The following is a 27289-nucleotide window of genomic DNA, read 5'->3' as shown; positions in this document are numbered from 1 at the left end:
ACCTGTATTCACCTCACAACCCCTCACCCCTTATAACTGCTTCATGCAGTTTTTTCATAAAAAAATAAAAATGCTCATATTTTTTATTTATTGAAAAGAACTCTCCACTTTATTTGGGAGGCAAATTGGGGCACATTTCTTTCATTAACCAGAGGTCTGACGCAAGCTCGTAACTTGTAATGGCTGATTATTTAATGTGCTCCTGTAAAAGGGCAAATTTGCCCCTTTATGTCACACGTTAAAATAGCTCAAAATGTTTAATAAAAACAGTGTACTGTAGGCTTGAAGATGTCCGTAGCACTATTTAATATTTAAACATATCACAAGGTGCAAAACTATAAAATATATGCCTTGCTTCACGGTTCTTCAAACTATAGGACACTACCCAACACTGGGGCCACCCCCCTCTTTTACAGCATGAATGGGCACTACTATGTGCATATTTCTGTACATGTATTTAAAACAGCGAATGTTAGTCACATGTTGAATATTTGAATTATTTTGCAAACAAATATTGCATTCCCCTGAAAATGAGCCCTTCACTTTATTGTAGATTATAATGAATTAACTATGAAGAATCTTATCAAATTAATACAGCACGTGTGGACTAATATGTTAACAGCTTGAAATCACTAGTTAATTTGTTTTATATAACGTTAGGCATTTTAATACTAAGCAAAGGATTTGGGTCATAGGAGTATGTGATGCTATTGCATTGGTTTATGGGGAATTGAAGGCATTTATTTATTATAGATATATTGGCACAGCCAAACCATCACAGACTACCACCTGCTATCTCTGGGGGGGACACAGCTGCAGATACACTTTCAGTTTGCCGTGCTTATGATTTGTGGGTGTAGGGGGAAAAAAACTATACTCACCCTGGCCTTATATCTGGTGGAACTGGTAACGGTTTTGTGAAGCCTTCTCTTCCTACTAACCAAAATGTTTCTTCTATTCCTTTCCCCTAGAAAACAAATAGTTCATTAGTGCACATAATTATTATAGTTAAAGGGATAGGAAAGGCAAAATTAAACTTGCATGATTCAGATAGAGCATGTTATTTTAAGACACTTTCAAATTCACTTCAATTTTCAATTGTGCTTCGTTCTCTTGGTATCCCTTGTTGAAAAAGAATATGCACATATCATACACTAGTGGGAGCTAGCTGCTGATTGGTGCCTGATTACATTTGTGTCTTGTGATTTGCTAAATAGATGTGTTCAGCTAGCTGCCAGTAGCGCAATGCGGTTCCTTCAGCAAAGGATAATAAGATAATTAAGCAAATTTGATAATAGAAGTAAACTGGAAAGTAGTTTAAAATGTATGTTCTATCCAAATCATGAAAAGAAAATATTGGGGTTTCCTGTCCCTTTAATTATTGCACATTATCAAAGTGACTGAACTAAAAAATATGCAGACATTAATTTTAGAAGGTAGATGCCCTTTGCTGAGTGAAAACAATTTTGTGAGTTATTCCTAACAAATAATGAGTAATGATCTAGTTGTAGACGATCATGAACGTCTTGATAGTTTCACATTAGATTTAAACGGCTTATACTTACAAAACATATGTTTACCATGTTTAAATGCTTCTCCTTCATATACAGATAATAAACTATATCTGAGTGATAAATCCCTTTAAGCGTCCCATGACAGTGGCGTCTTTAGAAATTACATCTTGAGAGCCCTTTGCAAGAGGACTACTGGTAGTGGGCAAGGCTACATCTGGAGAGCCATTTGCAAGAGGCCTACTGGTAGTGGGCAAGGCTACATCTGGAGAGCCATTTGCAAGAGGCCTACTGGTAGTGGGCAAGGCTACATCTGGAGAGCCATTTGCAAGAGGCCTACTGGTAGTGGGCAAGGCTACATCTGGAGAGCCATTTGCAAGAGGCCTACTGGTAGAGGGCAAGGCTACATCTGGAGAGCCATTTGCAAGAGGCCTACTGGTAGTGGGCAAGGCTACATCTGGAGAGCCATTTGCAAGAGGCCTACTGGTAGAGGGCAAGGCTACATCTGGAGAGCCATTTGCAAGAGGCCTACTGGTAGTGGACAAGGCTACATCTGGAGAGCCATTTGCAAGAGGCCTACTGGTAGAGGGCAAGGCTACATCTGGAGAGCCATTTGCAAGAGGCCTACTGGTAGTGGGCAAGGCTACATCTGGAGAGCCATTTGCAAGAGGCCTACTGGTAGAGGGCAAGGCTACATCTGGAGAGCCATTTGCAAGAGGCCTACTGGTAGAGGGCAAGGCTACATCTGGAGAGCCATTTGCAAGAGGCCTACTGGTAGAGGGCAAGGCTACATCTGGAGAGCCATTTGCAGGAGGACTACTGGTAGTGGGCAAGGCTACATCTGGAGAGCCATTTGCAGGAGGCCTACTGGTAGTGGGCAAGGCTACATCTGGAGAGCCATTTGCAAGAGGCCTACTGGTAGTGGGCAAGGCTACATCTGGAGAGCCATTTGCAAGAGGCCTACTGGTAGTGGGCAAGGCTACATCTGGAGAGCCATTTGCAAGAGGCCTACTGGTAGTGGGCAAGGCTACATCTGGAGAGCCATTTGCAAGAGGCCTACTGGTAGTGGGCAAGGCTACATCTGGAGAGCCCTTTGCAAGAGGCCTACTGGTAGTGGGTACGGCTACATCTGGAGAGCCATTTGCAAGAGGCCTTCTGGTAGTGGGCAAGGCTACATCTGGAGAGCCATTTGCAAGAGGACTACTGGTAGTGGGCAAGGCTACATCTGGAGAGCCCTTTGCAAGAGGACTACTGGTAGTGGGCAAGGCTACATCTGGAGAGCCCTTTGCAAGAGGCCTACTGGTAGTGGGTACGGCTACATCTGGAGAGCCATTTGCAAGAGGCCTACTGGTAGTGGGCAAGGCTACATCTGGAGAGCCATTTGCAAGAGGCCTACTGGTAGTGGGCAAGGCTACATCTGGAGAGCCATTTGCAAGAGGCCTACTGGTAGTGGCAAGGCTACATCTGGAGAGCCATTTGCAAGAGGCCTACTGGTAGTGGGCAAGGCTACATCTGGAGAGCCATTTGCAAGAGGACTACTGGTAGTGGGCAAGGCTACATCTGGAGAGCCATTTGCAAGAGGGCCTACTGGTAGTGGGCAAGGCTACATCTGGAGAGCCATTTGCAAGAGGCCTACTGGTAGAGGGCAAGGCTACATCTGGAGAGCCATTTGCAAGAGGCCTACTGGTAGTGGGGCAAGGCTACATCTGGAGAGCCATTTGCAAGAGGCCTACTGGTAGTGGGCAAGGCTACATCTGGAGAGCCATTTGCAAGAGGCCTACTGGTAGTGGGCAAGGCTACATCTGGAGAGCCATTTGCAAGAGGCCTACTGGTAGTGGGCAAGGCTACATCTGGAGAGCCATTTGCAAGAGGCCTACTGGTAGTGGGCAAGGCTACATCTGGAGAGCCATTTGCAAGAGGCCTACTGGTAGTGGGCAAGGCTACATCTGGAGAGCCATTTGCAAGAGGCCTACTGGTAGTGGGCAAGGCTACATCTGGAGAGCCCTTTGCAAGAGGCCTACTGGTAGTGGGCAAGGCTACATCTGGAGAGCCATTTGCAAGAGGCCTACTGGTAGTGGGCAAGGCTACATCTGGAGAGCCATTTGCAAGAGGACTACTGGTAGTGGGCAAGGCTACATCTGGAGAGCCATTTGCAAGAGGCCTACTGGTAGTGGGCAAGGCTACATCTGGAGAGCCATTTGCAAGAGGCCTACTGGTAGTGGGCAAGGCTACATCTGGAGAGCCATTTGCAAGAGGCCTACTGGTAGTGGCAAGGCTACATCTGGAGAGCCATTTGCAAGAGGCCTACTGGTAGTGGGCAAGGCTACATCTGGAGAGCCATTTGCAAGAGGCCTACTGGTAGTGGGCAAGGCTACATCTGGAGAGCCATTTGCAAGAGGCCTACTGGTAGTGGGCAAGGCTACATCTGGAGAGCCATTTGCAAGAGGCCTACTGGTAGTGGGCAAGGCTACATCTGGAGAGCCCTTTGCAAGAGGCCTACTGGTAGTGGGCAAGGCTACATCTGGAGAGCCCTTTGCAAGAGGCCTACTGGTAGTGGGCAAGGCTACATCTGGAGAGCCATTTGCAAGAGGCCTACTGGTAGTGGGCAAGGCTACATCTGGAGAGCCCTTTGCAAGAGGCCTACTGGTAGTGGGCAAGGCTACATCTGGAGAGCCATTTGCAAGAGGCCTACTGGTAGTGGGCAAGGCTACATCTGGAGAGCCATTTGCAAGAGGCCTACTGGTAGTGGGCAAGGCTACATCTGGAGAGCCATTTGCAAGAGGCCTACTGGTAGTGGGCAAGGCTACATCTGGAGAGCCCTTTGCAAGAGGCCTACTGGTAGTGGGCAAGGCTACATCTGGAGAGCCCTTTGCAAGAGGCCTACTGGTAGTGGGCAAGGCTACATCTGGAGAGCCATTTGCAAGAGGCCTACTGGTAGTGGGCAAGGCTACATCTGGAGAGCCATTTGCAAGAGGACTACTGGTAGTGGGCAAGGCTACATCTGGAGAGCCATTTGCAAGAGGCCTACTGGTAGTGGCAAGGCTACATCTGGAGAGCCATTTGCAAGAGGCCTACTGGTAGAGGGCAAGGCTACATCTGGAGAGCCATTTGCAAGAGGCCTACTGGTAGTGGGCAAGGCTACATCTGGAGAGCCCTTTGCAAGAGGCCTACTGGTAGTGGGCAAGGCTACATCTGGAGAGCCATTTGCAAGAGGCCTACTGGTAGTGGGCAAGGCTACATCTGGAGAGCCATTTGCAAGAGGCCTACTGGTAGTGGGCAAGGCTACATCTGGAGAGCCATTTGCAAGAGGCCTACTGGTAGTGGGCAAGGCTACATCTGGAGAGCCCTTTGCAAGAGGCCTACTGGTAGTGGGCAAGGCTACATCTGGAGAGCCCTTTGCAAGAGGCCTACTGGTAGTGGGCAAGGCTACATCTGGAGAGCCATTTGCAAGAGGACTACTGGTAGTGGGCAAGGCTACATCTGGAGAGCCCTTTGCAAGAGGCCTACTGGTAGTGGGCAAGGCTACATCTGGAGAGCCATTTGCAAGAGGCCTACTGGTAGTGGGCAAGGCTACATCTGGAGAGCCATTTGCAAGAGGCCTACTGGTAGTGGGCAAGGCTACATCTGGAGAGCCATTTGCAAGAGGCCTACTGGTAGTGGGCAAGGCTACATCTGGAGAGCCATTTGCAAGAGGCCTACTGGTAGTGGGACAAGGCTACATCTGGAGAGCCATTTGCAAGAGGCCTACTGGTAGTGGGCAAGGCTACATCTGGAGAGCCATTTGCAAGAGGCCTACTGGTAGTGGGCAAGGCTACATCTGGAGAGCCATTTGCAAGAGACTATTGGTAGTGGACAAGACTACATCTGGAGAGCCCTTTGCAAGAGGCCTACTGGTAGTGGGCAAGGCTACATCTGGAGAGCCATTTGCAAGAGGCCTACTGGTAGTGGGCACGGCTACATCTGGAGAGCCATTTGCAAGAGGCCTACTGGTAGTTGGCAAGGCTACATCTGGAGAGCCATTTGCAAGAGGCCTACTGGTAGTGGGCAAGGCTACATCTGGAGAGCCCTTTGCAAGAGGCCTACTGGTAGTGGGCAAGACTACATCTGGAGAGCCCTTTGCAAGAGGCCTACTGGTAGTGGGCAAGGCTACATCTGGAGAGCCATTTGCAAGAGGCCTTCTGGTAGTGGGCAAGGCTACATCTGGAGAGCCCTTTGCAAGAGGCCTACTGGTAGTGGGCAAGGCTACATCTGGAGAGCCATTTGCAAGAGGCCTACTGGTAGTGGGCAAGGCTACATCTGGAGAGCCCTTTGCAAGAGGCCTACTGGTAGTGGGCAAGGCTACATCTGGAGAGCCATTTGCAAGAGGACTACTGGTAGTGGGCAAGGCTACATCTGGAGAGCCCTTTGCAAGAGGCCTACTGGTAGTGGGCAAGGCTACATCTGGAGAGCCATTTGCAAGAGGCCTACTGGTAGAGGGCAAGGCTACATCTGGAGAGCCATTTGCAAGAGGCCTACTGGTAGTGGGCAAGGCTACATCTGGAGAGCCCTTTGCAAGAGGCCTACTGGTAGTGGGCAAGGCTACATCTGGAGAGCCCTTTGCAAGAGGCCTACTGGTAGTGGGCAAGGCTACATCTGGAGAGCCATTTGCAAGAGGCCTACTGGTAGTGGGCAAGGCTACATCTGGAGAGCCATTTGCAAGAGGCCTACTGGTAGTGGGCAAGGCTACATCTGGAGAACCCTTTGCAAGAGGCCTACTGGTAGTGGGCAAGACTACATCTGGAGAGCCCTTTGCAAGAGGCCTACTGGTAGTGGGCAAGGCTACATCTGGAGAGCCATTTGCAAGAGGCCTTCTGGCAGTGGGCAAGGCTACATCTGGAGAGCCCTTTGCAAGAGGCCTACTGGTAGTGGGCAAGGCTACATCTGGAGAGCCATTTGCAAGAGGCCTACTGGTAGTGGGCAAGGCTACATCTAGAGAGCCAATTGCAAGAGGCCTACTGGTAGTGGGTACGGCTACATCTGGAGAGCCATTTGCAAGAGGACTACTGGTAGTGGGCAAGACTACATCTGGAGAGCCCTTTGCAAGAGGCCTACTGGTAGTGGGCAAGGCTACATCTGGAGAGCCATTTGCAAGAGGCCTACTGGTAGTGGGCACAGCTACATCTGGAGAGCAATTTGCAAGAGGCCTACTGGTAGTTGGCAAGGCTACATCTGGAGAGCCATTTGCAAGAGGACTACTGGTAGTGAGCAAGGCTACATCTGGAGAGTCCTTTGCAAGAGGCCTACTGGTAGTGGGCAAGACTACATCTGGAGAGCCCTTTGCAAGAGGCCTACTGGTAGTGGGCAAGGCTACATCTGGAGAGCCATTTGCAAGAGGCCTTCTGGTAGTGGGCAAGGCTACATCTGGAGAGCCCTTTGCAAGAGGCCTACTGGTAGTGGGCAAGGCTACATCTGGAGAGCCATTTGCAAGAGGCCTACTGGTAGTGGGCAAGGCTACATCTAGAGAGCCAATTGCAAGAGGCCTACTGGTAGTGGGTACGGCTACATCTGGAGAGCCATTTGCAAGAGGACTACTGGTAGTGGGCAAGACTACATCTGGAGAGCCATTTGCAAGAGGCCTACTGGTAGTGGGCAAGGCTACATCTGGAGAGCCATTTGCAAGAGGCCTACTGGTAGTGGGCAAGGCTACATCTGGAGAGCCATTTGCAAGAGGCCTACTGGTAGTGGGCACGGCTACATCTGGAGAGCCATTTGCAAGAGGCCTACTGGTAGTTGGCAAGGCTACATCTGGAGAGACATTTGCAAGAGGCCTACTGGTAGTGGACAAGGCTACATCTGGAGAGCCATTTGCAAGAGGCCTACTGGTAGTAGACAAGGCTACATCTGGAGAGCCGTTTGCAAGAGGCCTACTGGTAGTGGGCAAGGCTACATCTGGAGAGCCATTTGCAAGAGGCCTACTGGTAGTGGGCAAGGCTACATCTGGAGAGCCATTTGCAAGAGGCCTACTGGTAGTGGGCAAGACTACATCTGCAGAGCCATTTGCAAGAGGCCTACTGGTAGTGGACAAGGCTACATCTGGAGAGCCATTTGCAGGAGGACTACTGGTAGTGGACAAGGCTACATCTGGAGAGCCATTTGCAGGAGCACTACTGGTAGTGGACAAGGCTACATCTGGAGAGCCATTTGCAGGAGGACTACTGGTAGTGGGCAAGGCTACATCTGGAGAGCCATTTGCAGAAGGACTACTGGTAGTGGGCAAGGCTACATCTGGAGAGCCATTTGCAAGAGGCCTACTGGTAGTGGGCAAGGCTACATCTGGAGAGCCATTTGCAAGAGGCCTACTGGTAGAGGGCAAGGCTACATCTGGAGAGCCATTTGCAGGAGGACTACTGGTAGTGGGCAAGGCTACATCTGGAGAGCCATTTGCAGGAGGACTACTGGTAGTGGACAAGGCTACATCTGGAGAGCCATTTGCAGGAGGCCTACTGGTAGTGGGCAAGGCTACATCTGGAGAGCCATTTGCAAGAGGACTACTGGTAGTTGGCAAGGCTACATCTGGAGAGCCATTTGCAAGAGGCCTACTGGTAGTGGGCAAGGCTACATCTGGAGAGCCATTTACAAGAGGCCTACTGGTAGTGGGCAAGGCTACATCTGGAGAGCCATTTGCAAGAGGCCTACTGGTAGTGGGCAAGGCTACATCTGGAGAGACATTTGCAAGAGTCCTACTGGTAGTGGACAAGGCTACATCTGGAGAGCCATTTGCAAGAGGCCTACTGGTAGTGGGCAAGGCTACATCTGGAGAGCCATTTGCAAGAGGCCTACTGGTAGTGGGCAAGGCTACATCTGCAGAGCCATTTGCAGGAGGCCTACTGGTAGTGGGCAAGGCTACATCTGGAGAGCCATTTGCAAGAGGACTACTGGTAGTGAGCAAGACTACATCTGGAGAGCCATTTGCAAGAGGCCCACTGGTAGTGGGCAAGGCTACATCTGGAGAGCCCTTTGCAAGAGGCCTACTGGTAGTGGGCAAGGCTACATCTGGAGAGCCCTTTGCAGGAGGCCTACTGGTAGTGGGCAAGACTACATCTGGAGAGCCATTTGCAAGAGGCCTACTGGTAGTGGGCAAGGCTACATCTGGAGAGCCATTTGCAAGAGGCCTACTGGTAGTGGGCAAGGCTACATCTGGAGAGCCATTTGCAAGAGGCCTACTGGTAGTGGGCAAAGCTACATCTGGAGAGCCATTTGCAAAGGCCTACTGGTAGTGGGCAAGGCTACATCTGGAGAGCCATTTGCAAGAGGCCTACTGGTAGTGAGAAAGTTTGGGTGTGATGCAGGCAGGGTCAGTTGGAGCTGGGACGGGCCTGGGCAAAGTGATTATGGGAGAGCAAGGGAAGACCACCACTGGGGCACATGGGGGACAGGCATTATGTTGCGCGGCTAGTGCCCTCCATACCCCTGGCAATACCACTGGCTCATGATAGTATATCCTAAAATTGTAATGTTGGATGCATAAGAACAGCTTAGTTAATATCTGCATTAAAGGGATAGTAAACCCCAAAAATGTTATTGTTTAAAAAGATAGATAATCCCTTTATTACCCATTCCCTAGTTTTGCATAACCAACACTGTTATAGAAATATACTTTTTACCTCAGTAATTACCTTGTATCTAAGCCTCTGCTGGCTGCCTTCTTATCTCAGATCTTTTGACAGACTTGCAATTCGGGTAATTAGTGCTGACTCTTAAATAACTCCATGTGCGTGAGCACAGTGTTATTTATATAAAACACATGAACTAACACCCTCTAGCTGTAAAACAAACCCTGTCAAATGCATTCAATAAGAGGTGGCCTTCAAGGGCTTAGAAATTAGCATTAGAATAGAATTAGAATATGAGCTTTTAACTAAGAATACCAAGAAAACAAAGTAAATTTGATGATAAAAGTAAATTAGAAAGTTGTTTAAAATGACATGCCCTATCTGAATCATGAAAGTTTAATTTATACTTTACTATCTCTTTAAGTTATAATGGGTCTGATTATGACAACTTTGCCAGATGGAACGTTAAAAACCACATCAGCAATTGTAGGGGATTCCCTAAAGGAATTTGCTTTAAAAAAAGGGTTATAGTTGTGAGTTGCGAGATGGCTTCCATAGAAAGTATGAAGTTTGCTGGAAAGAGAAACTTCGCTGAGGAGAAAGTAATTTAGCAGGGAGTAGAGGGCAAATGTAATTTTTTTTAGTTTATCCTGTTTTTGTTGTATATTATCTTACAGTTGCCTCTATTTTTATATACATATGTAATATGTGTTTTGAGTATTTTGACATAATCTCACCACACTATAATTTGCAAGAAAAAGCAGTGAGAACTGCAGAGGGAAAATGTTTAGAAACCTAGTGGAAAAATTTCCCTGGTTCAGCCAACTAGCAGAGGCAGGAAACTAATTTTACAATGATGAAAACAATATGCTTTTATACTTGCAATATACATTCAAATTTCACAGATTTTGTGCATGTGCAGTACAGTTTATTATGATTTCTACTGTGTCAGGTAGAACAGGCGACAAATATATGTCAAACAAAGAATACATGAGTGTTTGAAAGGGACTTGAAACCCAAACAATTTATTTCATGATTCAGATAGAGCATACAATTTTAAACCACTTTCATTTCATTTGCTTTGTTTTATTGGTATCCTTTGTTGAAAATCATACCTAGGTAGACTCGGACACTAAATGCTGATTGGTGGTTGCTCATATATAGCTCTAATTGGCTTTACCGATGTGATCAACTAGCTCCCAGTAGTGCATTGCTGCTCCTTCACTAAAGGATACCAAAAGAATGAAGCACAATTGATAATAGAAGTAAACTAGAAGGTTGTTTAAAATCATATACTCTATCTGAATCATGAAAGAAAAAATGTGGGTTTCATGTCCCTTTAAGGAAAAGTAGGAACCTTGTTTAGGATTAATTGTAATTTTTACCTTTAGTTCTGTTTTTCCTCTGAGATCTATTTTATATTTTTCTTTTAGAGTGCGAAGTGTTGTCACTGTACTTATGTTGACATGGATTCTATAAGCTAAAACAAAAGAAAAATATATTTCAGAAAGAAGTCATATGAATTTGTTACTAACACTTCACCTTGCTGTACCCAATAAACTATTCTCCTAGACCCTAGGTAACTCTCTATAATGGTGCTGCTATGAAAAAATATAGCATTTTTTGAGGTGACTCAATTTTAGCAGCCTAATTGTACTCAGATCTCTGCTATATGCAGTTCACAAAATATTTGTGCCTCCATATGGTTGGTTGCTATGATCACGGGCTAGGGAGTCTCTGACCCCAGCCAATATATTCATTAACCCTACCAGCACTGCAGTTAATGTTATATGCCACTATCCAAGCCCTCCAAAATGCAGATATTGTCATCCAGTCTTCCTTAACTCAATTAACCCTCACTATGATCCTGGCGTAAGCATTATTAACCATGAAGTCTTCTGTCACTATCTCCAAAGCAGCAATAATCCCTTTCTGTGACTCTCTTCTGCCATTACTTACCATCACCAACACTTACCTAATCCTCACCACATTTAACCCTAACCATGTCTGTACCACTCAAAAAGGTAAACAGGTTCAATTTTGTCAGTGAGCAAATACCTACAACCTTGATAGATTAATCAGAGTTTTAAGATGAACCAGAATGCAAAAAGGGTCAGGAAGATATTAAACTCTGTTGCCGTCAGTCGTAAATGAAACCCCTTTTTTTTGTTTGGTTAAGGGTCAAAAAGGTTAAGATTGGAAATTTTAATGGGGGGAGGGGGCGTTGTATGTCCAATCAAACTTGAAAATCTTCACCAGTCTCCACTGCTTAAAACAAGTCAGGATTATCTCCTGAATTGTTTAAAGGGACAGTATACACCAATTTTCATATAACTGCATGCAATAGACACTACTATAAAGAAGAATATGCACAGATACTGATCTAAAAACCCAGTATAAAACCGTTTAAAAACTTACTTAGAAGTTCCCAGCTTAGCACTGTTGATGAGGTAGTCTGGGGCACCCACTGAAAGGGGCTGGGTAAACAAAAAGAGCAGACACTCTCCACCTCCCCCCTCCCTTCATGTGAAAAGACAGATAACATAAACAGGAGCCAGCAGGAGTCTGTAAACGTGTGTATACATCTGACACTGTGGGGCTTGGTTAGGAGTCTGAAAATCAGCACAATGTTCTTAAAAATAAGCAAAACTATACATTTTTATAAAAACACTACCAGAAGGGCTATATCAATGGATCATCTACAAAACATTTATGCAAAGAATAATCTAGTGTACAATGTCCCTTTAATATGAATGTCTTTTTTTATTTTATTTTAGTATTTCCTCGGTTTGGATTACAGACCTTTTTAGCACTTTGAAACATTCACTCATCCTTATGTAAACATATTTATACAATTCAGCGGGGCAGTTTTGACCCAAAAATAAATAAACTGCTGATATGCAGCACTTGTAAACAATAGAATATATAAGAGATAACGCAAGACTTACGCAGCCCTGTGGATTCCATTCGGGAAGCAGTATTAACTGTGTCGCCAAACAGACAATACCGTGGCATAGTAAGGCCTACTACTCCAGCTACGCATGACCCTGAAATAAAGTGACAAAATATCCAATTATTTTACGGAGTAAAGGAAAAACTAACAAGTTGGTACTATATACAATATATATATTTCAGGCCATCTTAACTCTCCCTATTCAAGAGGGACAGTCCCTAATTTTGAGCTTTGTCCCACTCTGAGATATCCATATGTCTCTATTTGCAGAATTTTCCTTAGACCCGCCCATAGATCATCCAGATACACCCACAAACTGACTGTTAGAAATGCCCATAACCCAACCACTATCCAACTGTGACCCTCCCCCTTCCAACACAATCCCAGCACAAAACAGCAATGGCCCTTCTCAACCTCCCAAGTCCCTAATAGCTAATCACAAATGTTGGTAGGTATGATATATATATATATATATATATATATATATATATATATATATATATATATATATATATATATATATATACATATATATAACGTTAATACCGATTTATCATGGCACGAATGGGGCCAAATACATCTGTTCTGCATGAGCCTTCAGCCTTCTTAAGACCGCTGCTCCTTAGCACAGTCCCATATGATCGGGTTGATTGACACCCCCTGCTAGCAGCTGATTGGCCTTGAATCTGCAGGGAGTGGCATTACACAAGCAGTTCACCAGAACTGCTTGTGCAATGATAAATACCGACAGAGTATGCTGTCTGAATTTATCGATGTCTGGCAGGCTTGAACGCTACAGCAGATGAATCGGCCCCTTAGTATCTAATGCAAAAGAAGATATGCACTTAATCATCTGGTGCCTACAGCCTCCTGGTATAAACCCAGTCTCCTGGGATAGTAGTACTGACACCTACCTATGTATCTCTTCAACAAAGAATACCATGGGAGGGAAGAATATTTATTAATATAAGTGAATTGGAAACTTTTTAAAAATAGTATGCTCTTGAAGCTATACTTTTACAGTAGTCCTTATGGATTCTTCAATACGTATTCTTTTAAATTTTAATCACACTAAAGAATCTTTTTTTTGTCAATGGGGGGCGGGTCGACTGATATTTTAGTAAAGACATATGGTTTTGTACTGATTTACATTTATACTAAAATTGTCATAAGTAACACCTAATACATTATTTTTAAAGCTTTGAAATGAGGACTTTAAATGCTAAACAGCATTATAAACCTAAAAATATAGATTGTATCATCCTCAAACTAAGTTTAATGAACAAAAACATTTGCTAACAGCACCTAATAAAATAATCACACAACAGACTGCATCATCATCAAACTAAGTTTAATGAACAAAAACGTTTTTTTTACTTGCATTTTTCTGCATTCAGTTCTCTGCATTGTTAGCATGTTAGATAATATTGGGTCTGCACCTATTCTATGCATTTCAATCTGCAGTGATTAATAAGTAGTTAGGCACCCTCATCTCAAGCAGCTGAAGATAATAGGGAAGTGCCTGCTAAATTGTGCTCGATAGATCTGGTCTGATCTGTGTATACAGATCATTTTAAGGCTGTTAAATTGCATAACAATCGGACAGCTCCACCTACTGGCTATTTTAATTAGTGCAATAGCAGTCACATGACTGAAAAAAAAGGTTGTTATTCTGAAACGGCGCAAATTGAACCGGCGTAAACCGAGGGCCACCTGTATGTATATATATATATATATATATAGTTAACAGGTAGTATCTAATGCAAAAGAATAAATGCACTTGATCATTTGGTACTTACAGCCTCTTGGTATAAGCCCATAATTATTATTTTAGAAAAAATATAGAGAGAGAGTGAGAAAGGAAAAAGAAAGCAGGGTTTATGGTGCACAAAACTCTGAAACTCTGAGCTCTAAAATAGATTGAACTCCTCAAAAGAGAATAAAAAAAACAAGTCCAGGCTAAAGATCTAAGTAAAAAACAAATTATTTGTTTGAAGCTAAGAAAACGCTTGCAGTAAGTCACATCTGAGCAGCAGAAAAAAAGGCAAAATAAACCAGAAGAAAAAACTAAAAGGGTCTTTATCCCACCCTATGTGTTAATTATTTTGATAGATTAAATATTTTTTTTTCAACACCTTTGTTGCTAACGTTTTTGGACCATAAACCCTTCTTCCTTTTTTCTCTGTCTTTGGTAATTATGGATTATCACTTTTACAGTAGTTGTTATAGATTGGTTGCTGTATGGAGTTGTAGTGAATTACATTTACACCGTGTTTCAGATGTCGATGTGCATTTTCTATCTCAAGACAGTAGGAAATAATTTATTGAATCAAATATTTATTACATTTATTTATGAAAGTAAAATAACATTGGAAGTATTATAACAATGCACATTGCAATATCTAATTTGAAAACAGCATTATTTACCTTCACTTTAAATAATATAAATTAGGAAGTTTTTTTTTTTTATTTTGTGTTTTTATTGAGGTTATAAAACATACAAAGAAAAACAAGGTTACATTGTGTACATGGCCAGCATTTTGGTGTGATCGTTAGAAATCCAACTGATACATTAAGGTTTCGACATGTATTAAAGTATTCTTGAGCTTAAAGGGACAGTCTAGACCAAAATAAACTTTCATGATTCAGATAGAGAATGTAATTTTAAACAATTTTCCAATTTACTTTTATCACCAATTGTGCTTTGTTCTCTTGGTATTCTTAGTTGAAAGTTAAACCTAGGAGGTTCATATGCTAATTTCTAAGCCCTTGAATGCGGCCTCTTCTCTAAGGGCATTTTGACAGTTTTTCACCACTAGAGGGTGTTAGTTCATGTGTGTCATATAGATAACACTGTACTCACGCACATGGAGTCTAGGTGAGCCAGCTTTGATTGGCTAAAATGGATGTCTGTCAAAAGAACTGAAATAAGGGGCAGTTTGCAGAGGCTTAGATACAAGGTAATCACAGAGGTAAAAAGTGTATTTATATAACTGTGTTGGTTGTGCAAAACTAGGGAATGGGTAATAAAGGCAATATCTATCTTTTTAAACAATAAAAATTCTGGTGTAGACTGTCCCTTTAAGCAGCAAATTTGTATAACATTTCAACAAGACACATCTTGTACAATATAACCTAGATATAAGATACAACATTCTTAAGCATAAGCACGTCTAATTATAAGTAAACAACATATAGAATTAAACTAATGAATAATTGTAAATAGGCTTACAAGTAGGAGTAGGTAACTTAAATCTGTGAGGAAAATTTCCACCAATGCCCCAGCTGAATCAAGGCTAAATAGTTTTAATTAGAAAAAAATGTTTTTCTCCATTCACACACTAAAGTTTATTAAATCAAAATTTAACCACACATACATTTAGCAGAAGCTAAAGATTTAAAAACACTCCACCTAAGTTGAACTAAGATTTTTAAATTAATCTGAAATCAGTATCACTGGTATCTAGCAGCAAAAATTGTAGTTGTAAGCTAAGCCCTTACAATCCGAGGGCTAGTTTAAATTTTAAATTTTTACAAATTATTGAAGCTGCATTGTACCAGATCAACTAAGGTGAGCAAATTAAAAGAGAAGGGAAAGACAAAGCTTATCCCCAGGACCCCTGACGTACGTTTCACAAAAAACGCTTCCTCAGAGGGGTGTGGAGCTGCTGCAAAATGCTCTATTTATGAGTCATTAAGACTCTCCTCCGATGTTGGAGTGGATGTTCCTTAATTGCCAAAGTTACATTTTAATTGGCTCATACGAGTGTCAGTCACAAAAGTGACTGGTAATAGGGTACAATGAGAGGTTGGAATTCTAAACGTCACGCTACGTCCGAAATGGGCGTTGTTGTTTACATTGACATTTATTGGACAGATCTCATTGGAGGATTAATCGACCATATGTTATGCTGATGTATCTGGTTAATTGTCTGACATATCAATGCGAGGTATACTGCAGTTACTTATCAAATTCGACCGCTTACCATAAATAGATAGATCGTATTAGTATATCCCTTATATATAGACATTGTACTTGGGGAATACTGTTTAGTAAAGTTGCTGTCCGAATTATTCATACCTGAATACAGGGGATAGTACATATAAGTGCATAATAATGTGAATCGGCATACCGTATCTCCCCTTTGACATTAGTCAACAGCATGCTGCAGTTGTTACTATTGATGGATGTAATGGATCTGCTCAATATCATTTATTCAGTCTATACGAGTGCGCTGCTTATACGCTAACATCAGTGTTACGTCTAGAGTGGGCGTGTTTGTTTATATTCGCTTCTGTAGTAACGGTCTTATTGGCTGATCACTTTTAACATATGTTGCACATAAATCCAAAGCGTGGAATAGTCATTGGCAAATCTGATCGTATATTATAATCTATAAGATTTGATTTTGTTTTAATCCGCTGTTTGCTTATGTGAGTGATATGAAGGAATGAGATATATCTACGCGAAAACCATTCACTTAGTCTAATCTAGGTAGACTGCTTATACATTTAATTCCTATGTCAGATTCTAAAAAGAAAAGAAGAGTTACATGAAAGGCAACACTGTTTATTGGGAGATGAACAGATGCCAGGGATGATTTGTGGAGATGTCAGTATTATTTTAGGCACAAATATGATATGATACCTCTTATTGGAACATGTGTATACGAGATAGCCTTTAGTTCATATTGCTTACCTATTCGGTTATATTTTCAAAGTGCTGAAAATGAATAGTATACTTGATTTTATTAAGAATGAATAGTATACTTGATTTTGTTAAGGTATTATTATTCTCATTAATGCAAATGCTAATTTTATATACAATGTACTAGTCAGATCACTTTATCATTCATAAGTGAATAAAAATATTGTGAACAAAAATAGAAGTGAGAATGAGACATTAAAAATAAGGTGTATGAGGAGTGCTCTTGTGTGCTGAAGAATAATATTGCATATTAAGATTAACTTAAAGAGGGGGGACAAATGTGAGACATACCTCATTTAGTGTATATATATTCACTGGATGGAATCTGCTTATACAAAATGTACAGGCTGACGTGTATACAATGTGTAAATAAAATAAACAAGTCAAGTATAACTCTAAATGAGTTTAGCTTATACGAAGTGTACAGATTAACGTGTGTTCAATTTTGTGAATTAAATAAACGGGTCAAAGTATAATAACCTTAACCTTGAAATTAGGGTAGTGTGGTGATTGTTTGATCAATATAGGTGAAATGTGGAGTAAACCAAAAATTATAATAAGTGATAGGACAAGACAGTTATTGATAAGTGATACCTTATTTCATTTACAAATATACAAAATAATTATTGAAGTCATTCATGCCATTAGGTTTTACAAAATTTAAACGGTAGATCCATTTGCATTCGAGTTTGAGTAATGTTTTCTCCAGATTGCCTCCTCGTATTCCTAATGAGGCTTTTTGAATGACCATATATTTCAGATTGCTAGTGGAGCACTTGTGATGTATTTGAAAGTGTTTTGCTACTGATGTTAACTTTTTGCCACGAGCTTCATCCTTATTGGCATTTTTTATGTTGTTAGCATGTTCAAGGATACGTACCCTGATCTCCCGGGTTGTCATGCCAACATAGATCATTTTGCATTGGCAAAAGAGAGCATATACAACCGCAATAGTTCTACAGGAGAAATGAGAGGCTAGATTATATAACTGGCCATCTTTGTCTTGAATGGTTTTAGACTTCATTACGTATGGGCATGCGGAGCAAGTCCCACATGGAAACATCCCTGGATCAGTGTCCTTTTTCTTAAAGGCTCTTACATAATGGCTAGAGACGAGTCTATCCCTGAGATTTGTGGGTCTTTTGTACCCAATTGAAATTCTGTCACCGATATTTTCCTTCAGAGAGAGATCATTTTGCAGAATTTTCCAATGTTGGTTGATTATTTTAGTTATTTCTGGCATTTGTGGGTTATATGTAGTGATTAATCTTGGATTAGACTCACTAGTATTTTTGACCTTGGGAATGAGTAAATTTTCTCTGTGGATATTTAGGGCCTTGTATTTGGCTCGTTTGACTGCTTTTTTGCTATAGCCTCGTGCCATAAGTCTGTCCATTAGGTTTTTGCTTTCCGTGAGATATATATCAGTACTAGAGCAGTTACGTCTTAGGCGCAGAAATTCCCCAAAGGGGATAGCCTTAAGGGTACATGGTGGATGAGCACTAGATCTATGTAATAGAGTGTTAGTCGCTGTTTCTTTTCGGTAAATGGTGGTGTTAATGTAACCATCTTCTTTCTTGAATATAGTTATATCCAGAAAGGAAATTTTATGTTGATCGGCTGAATATGTTAATTTGATGTTTTTGTTATTCATATTTATTTTGTTCATGAATTGATCTAATTCCTGAGATGTTCCTTGCCATATGAATAAGACATCATCTATATATCTTATCCATAGCGGGATATGATCAGTATGATGTTGTAATTCAGTCGAAAATACATTAAAGAGCTCCCAATGCCCCAAAAACAGATTGGCATATTTGTATTTGGCTATTTCCCATTGTAGTGATCGGCCACTCTTGGGCAATAGATGTTTATAATATGAATGATTGGGAATAGTATTATCAGGATTAGGGGGATAAGGGGCAGAAGCAAATGACTAAATATTGGTACTAGTAGTAGGTAATGTGTAGATTTAAAGAGACACCATTGGCATATTTCCGGTAGATTTCACTTACTCTCTTCTAATTAACTGCAAGTTCATTTGGTGCATTTTCTAAGGAGCATAGTCTATAGTATAGGGGTGATGTAAGAAACTATCCTGTGACAACTTCTCACTAACCTATAACTTAATCCTCTAGAGTTGGACAGTGTTTGGTGGTAGAACTATACATAGATATTATATTCAGATCACCTGAGAAACAGTATATAAGCTGTAGCTTCTGGTATAAAACATCTATATAAATGTTTTGGGATATAGGATATCAATGGGATATATTTTCCTTTGTTTACTAAGTAAAATATAGGGGGGGGGGAGGACAGAACTAGCAATAAGGTAAATGAATTGCAAAATCTACAGTAAATATGATTTATAGGACTAAATGGGTCTACCAGTATTGGAAATAACTCTGGATATTAGGTATGAATTAACCATGCACATTGTCTGCTCTTCTAAAGCATCTTATGCAAAGACTTAGAGGAATTCTAGTGCACTGTCAGAAGTCTACTAATGGGCTCTAGTCATGAGAAAGAGGAACCTATTATATACTCATAAACTGTTATATATCCTTACTGGAGTTGTATATATGTATCTTTGCTGACACCTAGGTGGAAGAGTTCTTTATATAATAAAAGAACCGTGGATTTAAGATTCTTTTTGCGTTTCTAGAATATAATGGTACCGAATACACTAGCTATAGCTTCTATCATGCACAATTGCAAAGTAGAGAGGAAAACATTGAACTACACATGAAAAAAAAAATGCGGAGAAGGGTTAGCAAAGGAATAGTTATCTCACATATGTATATAAAGATCAAACCTTAGTGGAAGACACTCATAGATATATTATAAGGCTACCTTGTCTGTTTCAGATACACTAAGTACAGGGGATGGCATTGTGTCACTAGCTTGAGAACTTGAAACCTTAGAGGCATTGTGTATGACTGCCTCGGCCGCAGGGTGTTTAAAAATGTACTGATATGTTCTTATGTAAAAGCAATTCCATTTTACACAAATAATTTAATGGCATGTAATGTTATTCTTATATTAATATTAAATTTAACTACAGGGAGTGCAGAATTATTAGGCAAGTTGTATTTTTGAGGATTAATTTTATTATTTAACAACAACCATGTTCTCAATGAACCCAAAAAACTCATTAATATCAAAGCTGAATAGTTTTGGAAGTAGTTTTTAGTTTGTTTCTAGTTATAGCTATTTTAGGGGGATATCTGTGTGTGCAGGTGACTATTACTGTGCATAATTATTAGGCAACTTAACAAAAAACAAATATATACCCATTTCAATTATTTATTTTTACCAGTGAAACCAAAATAACATCTCAACATTCACAAATATACATTTCTGACATTCAAAAACAAAACAAAAACAAATTAGTGACCAATATAGCCACATTTCTTTGCAAGGACACTCAAAAGCCTGCTATCCATGGATTCTGTCAGTGTTTTGATCTGTTCACCATCAACATTGCGTGCAGCAGCAACCACAGCCTCCCAGACACTGTTCAGAGAGGTGTACTGTTTTCCCTCCTTGTAAATCTCACATTTGATGATGGACCACAGGTTCTCAATGGGGTTCAGATCAGGTGAACAAGGAGGCCATGTCATTAGATTTTCTTCTTTTATACCCTTTCTTGCCAGCCACGCTGTGGAGTACTTGGACGCGTGTGATGGAGCATTGTCCTGCATGAAAATCATGTTTTTCTTGAAGGATGCAGACTTCTTCCTGTACCACTGCTTGAAGAAGGTGTCTTCCAGAAACTGGCAGTAGGACTGGGAGTTGAGCTTGACTCCATCCTCAACCCGAAAAGGCCCCACAAGCTCATCTTTGATGATACCAGCCCAAACCAGTACTCCACCTCCACCTTGCTGGCGTCTGAGTCGGACTGGAGCTCTCTGCCCTTTACCAATCCAGCCACGGGCCCATCCATCTGGCCCATCAAGACTCGCTCTCATTTCATCAGTCCATAAAACCTTAGAAAAATCAGTCTTGAGATATTTCTTGGCCCAGTCTTGACGTTTCAGCTTGTGTGTCTTGTTCAGTGGTGGTCGTCTTTCAGCCTTTCTTACCTTGGCCATGTCTCTGAGTATTGCACACCTTGTGCTTTTGGGCACTCCAGTGATGTTGCAGCTCTGAAATATGGCCAAACTGGTGGCAAGTGGCATCTTGGCAGCTGCACGCTTGACTTTTCTCAGTTCATGGGCAGTTATTTTGCGCCTTGGTTTTTCCACACGCTTCTTGCGACCCTGTTGACTATTTTGAATGAAACGCTTGATTGTTCGATGATCACGCTTCAGAAGCTTTGCAATTTTAAGAGTGCTGCATCCCTCTGCAAGATATCTCACTATTTTTGACTTTTCTGAGCCTGTCAAGTCCTTCTTTTGACCCATTTTGCCAAAGGAAAGGAAGTTGCCTAATAATTATACACACCTGATATAGGGTGTTGATGTCATTAGACCACACCCCTTCTCATTACAGAGATGCACATCACCTAATATGCTTAATTGGTAGTAGGCTTTCGAGCCTATACAGCTTGGAGTAAGACAAAATGCATAAAGAGGATGATGTGGTCAAAATACTCATTTGCCTAATAATTCTGCACTCCCTGTACATATCTGATATAAGGAAGTATACTGGACCTAGGTTAATATATGTAGAAATGAGTGCAGCCCTGCAATGATTATTATATAGCTTCGTAGCAGTCTGTTACATAGAACTATAAATTGTGCCTAGCAAAACATTTGGGGATTGTTCTAGTACTAAGAAAAAGAGCACGTCAGAATGCAGTCAAAATACATGTTCCTTATTCTTTCAGTGTATCGGCAAATGATGTTCCTATTATCATCATGTAGCAAAGTCACAAATATCCTTAGAATCTGATTATTATTCCTTAAATAGCTAAACAAAATCAGAAGCTTTCATCATGCACGTCTTGTCGCTTCGGCTGTAAGCTCCGCCCCCCAAATTAAGAAGGTTTTAAATTAAACTAGTGCATTTTTTTGTGCAATTTCGAGTCACCTGCTGACATAATTTTACACAGCATTACATGTAGAACAAACCTATATTTGTCTACTGTACCTGAATGCAAACCTATCCGTATCCGGACTGGTACATCAGGCATATGTCTCATCTGGAAGGTTCCTACTGAGCTAAGGATATCTAGCGACATATTAGCTATTTCTGCAGCATGTCTGTTTCCATTTCTTTTTGGTAGCCCTGACGCCACCATGTACGCATCCCCAATCGTTTCTACCTACAATAAATAAATAAATGCAGAAAGTATTGTTAAATAGTGTTAGAATTATTGTAAGCATGTATATAATTTAGTATCTCAGGTGCTTGCACTCTTCTTCTTTACACATGAAATAGAAAAGCATGGAAATGTGATGTATACAAACATAATCCTGTATATATAAAACTGCAGAAATTGACTCCAGATTCTATCAAATTATCGTTCTAATTTAGGGTTGACATATTGGGACCGAATTATCAAGCTCCAAATCTTTAGACCGCTACTCCATAACTGGTCCACCTGCTCTGAGGCCGCGGACATCAATCTGCCCGATCCTATATGATCGGGCTGATTGACACCCCCTGCAGGGGGCAGCATTGCACAAGCAGTTTACAAGAACTGCTTGTCCAATGCTAAATGCTGACAGCGTATGCTGTCGGCATTCATCAATGTCTGTCGGACATGATCTGCTGAGTGGATCATGTCGGACAGACGGATGATAAATCTGCCCCATCGCCTCTTTAAGGGAAGACATTTATGAAAAATACATTGTCAGGGGCTATTGAAATAAATGTTTGAATAATGTTCCATTAGAAGAACCCTGACATATGTATTTTTCATGTGTGTCCCCCTTAAAGTGGCACTATTGCAACCCTATCCTAAATGGACAATAAAGTCAAATGAAACTTTCTTGGTTCAGATAAAGCGTGCAGTTTTAAGGAATTTTCTAATTTGCTTTAATTATCAGATGTGCTTTGGGTTCTTTCCCTTTGTTATAGAGAAAAGCTAGGTAAGTTCAGGAGCAGCAGTGCACTACTGGGAGCTAGCTGAACATACTGGGCGAGCCAATTACAAGAGCTAGCTCCCAGTAGTGCATTGCTGCTCCAGGGCTTACCTGCCTTTACAATACCATGAGAAAAATTTGATAATAGGTATATTGGAAAAAAAATAAAATTGTTCTATCTGAATCACAAAAGTCTAATTTTTACTCTTCTGTTCCATTAAGAGCAGTTGCACACAAACTTGTGATTTCTGTTAACTTCAAAATGAACAGCTGTGGCATAAGCTTTTTTCATGCAAAATATATTTTTAAAGTGTTTACATGGACTCTTTCCAATTCATGACATGAATTAGTTAACTGTCCCTTTAACAGGCATTTCCTTAATTTGTTGAGGTTTGCTAACAATACCATTAGATGCATTTCTGTTCCTGAAAAGGTCTTACCTTGTAAACATCATGATTCCCAAGAACAGCATCAAATAAAGTATAGAGGTCATTTAACAGGTCAACAACCTCAATAGGCTCACTGAGGGCAGATATTGTGGTGAACCCAACAATATCGCTAAAATAGATGGTAACTTGATCAAAATATTCCGGCTCAACCGTTGCTCCAGTTTTCAAAGCTTCAGCAACAGACCTGAAAAAAATAATTTTAATAAATAAGGGCTAGAGAAGTGGAGCGCTAAATTTGCCCATTTGCAGGAGCGAGATAATTAACCTGCAATACAGGAATATATATATATATATAAATACATATAGGAATATATATATATATAGAAATACAAAGAACATAATTGACTATGTGAAGTACATTGGAATGTAAAATATTTACAGTAAATACACAGTAAAATACCATTTAAAATATTAACATTCATTTGCGCTCGAAATTAGCTTAGTCACAATATTGCTTTTTGCGGCTTGTGCAAACAATATCGCAACACTTATAAACTAGCCCATAAACTTTCAGTCTGGTCAATAAATTTCAGTTTCATTTCCAAGTTTGGTTTTCCTGAGATATATAAATTCCTTTAAACAAGGATAATTGTACAGGGAGTGCAGAATTATTAGGCAAGTTGTATTTTTGAGGATTAATTTTATTATTGAAAAACAACCATGTTCTCAATGAACCCAAAAAACTCATTAATATCAAAGCTGAATATTTTTGGAAGTAGTTTTTAGTTTGTTTTTAGTTTTAGCTATTTTAGGGGGATATCTGTGTGTGCAGGTGACTATTACTGTGCATAATTATTAGGCAACTTAACAAAAAACAAATATATACCCATTTCAATTATTTATTTTTACCAGTGAAACCAATATAACATCTCAACATTCACAAATATACATTTCTGACATTCAAAAACAAAACAAAAACAAATCAGTGACCAATATAGCCACCTTTCTTTGCAAGGACACTCAAAAGCCTGCCATCCATGGATTCTGTCAGTGTTTTGATCTGTTCACCATCAACATTGCGTGCAGCAGCAACCACAGCCTCCCAGACACTGTTCAGAGAGGTGTACTGTTTTCCCTCCTTGTAAATCTCACATTTGATGATGGACCACAGGTTCTCAATGGGGTTCAGATCAGGTGAACAAGGAGGCCATGTCATTAGATTTTCTTCTTTTATACCCTTTCTTGCCAGCCACGCTGTGGAGTACTTGGACGCGTGTGATGGAGCATTGTCCTGCATGAAAATCATGTTTTTCTTGAAGGATGCAGACTTCTTCCTGTACCACTGCTTGAAGAAGGTGTCTTCCAGAAACTGGCAGTAGGACTGGGAGTTGAGCTTGACTCCATCCTCAACCCGAAAAGGCCCCACAAGCTCATCTTTGATGTACTCCACCTCCACCTTGCTGGCGTCTGAGTCGGACTGCAGCTCTCTGCCCTTTACCAATCCAGCCACGGGCCCATCCATCTGGCCTATCAAGACTCACTCTCATTTCATCAGTCCATAAAACCTTAGAAAAATCACTCTTGAGATATTTCTTGGCCCAGTCTTGACGTTTCAGCTTGTGTGTCTTGTTCAGTGGTGGTCGCCTTTCTTACCTTGGCCATGTCTCTGAGTATTGCACACCTTGTGCTTTTGGGCACTCCAGTGATGTTGCAGCTCTGAAATATGGCCAAACTGGTGGCAAGTGGCATCTTGGCAGCTGCACGCTTGACTTTTCTCAGTTCATGGGCAGTTATTTTGCGCCTTGGTTTTTCCACGCGCTTCTTGCGACCCTGTTGACTATTTTGAATGAAACGCTTGATTGTTCGATGATCACGCTTCAGAAGCTTTGCAATTTTAAGAGTGCTGCATCCCTCTGCAAGATATCTCACTATTTTTGACTTTTCTGAGCCTGTCAAGTCCTTCTTTTGACCCATTTTGCCAAAGGAAAGGAAGTTGCCTAATAATTATGCACACCTGATATAGGGTGTTGATGTCATTAGACCACACCCCTTCTCATTACAGAGATGCACATCACCTAATATGCTTAATTGGTAGTAGGCTTTCGAGCCTATACAGCTTGGAGTAAGACAACATGCATAAAGAGCATGATGTGGTCAAAATACTCATTTGCCTAATTATTCTGCACTCCCTGTATTTGACTTCGTTGTTTGAAAGGGACCTGTAATATTTCTTGTGTAGCTGCTTTATGTACTTGATTAGGGAAAAGCTCCAGTGTATTAAACATAAAGATTAATTGTACTTACGGAGGTAGCATTTGAGACAGAAGTTTTTCAGTTTTTTGTTTTTCTATTTCCAGTTCCTCTGTCCGTTCTCTGATTAAATCCTCCAGGTTACTCGAGTATTGCTCAAGCATTCTTAGCATGGAGTCTATGATATTGGTTTTCTTGCCTTTGTTAATGGTTTTAAACTGAAATCAAGAAACATTTTTATTACATCTCTGTCAAACCTAAGACAGAATAAAAAGAGGTTGTGAATTTGCATATAAAATACAGTTTAGACATTACAGACCTGTTGTTTGAGAGTTTTTTAAAGGGACATAAAACACTATTTTTTCTTCTTCAATGATTTAGATAGAGCATGTGACTTCAAACAACTTTCCAATTTACTTATATTATCTAATTTGTTTTGTTCTCCTGATATCCTTTATTGAAAAGGATACCTAGGTATGCTGAGGGGCTGTTAATTGGTGGCTGCATATATATGCCTCATGTCATGCTTTTTGCGACTCGTGCAAGCAATATCGCAACACTTATAAACTATCCCATAAACTTTCAGTCTGGTCAATAAATTTCAGTTTCATGGGCTCTTAGCTAGCTCCCAGTCATGCACTGCTGCTTCTTCAACAAAGGATACCAAGATAATTAAGAAATCTAGATAATTGAAGGGAAATGGAAAGTTTTTAAAATTGTATTCTCTATCTAAATCATGAAAGAAAATTGTCCCTTTAACCCATCAAGTGTAGGCTGACTGAAACTGCTGGATGCCATTTTTAAATTAAAAGAGGGTAAGTATTTCACTTACCTGATCAAAGATTTCATCAAATGTAGGCCGTCTCTCTGCCAATTCACTCCAACACTGTTTCATTAACTGTATACACTGAAGTGGGGCCTGGTCTGGGGCAACTGTTGGTCGACATAATGGAGGGGGCTTTTTCACCTTTCGAATGATTTCTTAATAAAACAAAAACAAATATGTTAGAAGGTAAATAGTAGAACAAACATCTGGTTTATTATTTGAAGATGCCAATGGGGGCAATTTATTATGCTGCAAATGCAGCAGTTTCCGCGTGAGCCTTCAGGTTCGTCGGAAACATAAGTTAACACAATTTAAATATCTATGTACTCATACTTATGTAAACAGGTCAGTCTTTATCCTAACATATTTTGTCTAATGATTTTAATGATTGTAAATGGTCTACTGGTTTTGTATAACGAATGTTTTGTTTTTTGTTTGCTGCTTTGAGCTCTCTGTGTGCACTGTGCAATCCACTGCCGTGTAAATCATCTGTTTATAGAAGGTTGGGTCTGTAGCGCATGCGCAGTGAGCACCACAAATCTCCAGCAGCTGATTACACGTCACCGGAAGTGATGTAGTTTGCGCATTCCTATGGTAGACAACTTAATTTAGAACACCGGAGCTGCGCATTTGCAACCCGTCGGATTGACAGGAACAACGTCTCCGGAAGTGACGTGGTTCCACATTATGATGGATTTAAATGTTTCGACAGAAAACCAGCATAGAGAGCTATCAGTGAACTGCAATCTACTCTTTAATATAAAGCATCTACAAAAAGATCCTCACCCTCAGCTGGAAGTCCCGACATGCAATATGGTGGACCTCGTACAACTACTTCTTGCAAAATAATAGCAAAACTATAGACATCCCCTTTAAATGTCCCTCTCCTTGCCAGGGATTGATCTCGAAGTAATTCTGGTGCTGTCCAAAACAATTCTATTTAAAAAAAGAAAACATTATTTGCAGTGAATAAAGAAAAAACTCTTTCCGATAAAAAAAATGATGTTAATGTTGTATTTCTTTAC

At 41.0% G+C, this 27289-nt stretch overlaps 1 protein-coding gene across 1 annotated transcript in view; it reads right to left on the bottom strand.

Moving 5' to 3' along the window:
• Positions 1 to 877: 877 nt before the first annotated feature.
• LOC128652673 (retinal guanylyl cyclase 2-like) overlaps positions 878 to 27289 on the bottom strand; it is a 163392-nt gene continuing 136980 nt past the window's right edge. Inside the window, exons 10-17 of the mRNA XM_053705603.1 lie at positions 27051 to 27200; positions 26271 to 26419; positions 25493 to 25656; positions 23240 to 23432; positions 21862 to 22036; positions 12052 to 12150; positions 10489 to 10583; positions 878 to 967 (exon numbers count right to left, since the gene is read on the bottom strand). Coding sequence (XP_053561578.1) covers positions 878 to 967; positions 10489 to 10583; positions 12052 to 12150; positions 21862 to 22036; positions 23240 to 23432; positions 25493 to 25656; positions 26271 to 26419; positions 27051 to 27200 — 1115 coding nt within the window. The remainder of the gene's footprint in view (positions 968 to 10488; positions 10584 to 12051; positions 12151 to 21861; positions 22037 to 23239; positions 23433 to 25492; positions 25657 to 26270; positions 26420 to 27050; positions 27201 to 27289) is intronic.

Source organism: Bombina bombina, chromosome 3 (genome assembly GCF_027579735.1).
Source record: "Bombina bombina isolate aBomBom1 chromosome 3, aBomBom1.pri, whole genome shotgun sequence".
Taxonomy (NCBI): Eukaryota; Metazoa; Chordata; class Amphibia; order Anura; family Bombinatoridae; genus Bombina; species Bombina bombina.
This window is presented reverse-complemented; position numbering and strand designations above follow the sequence as displayed.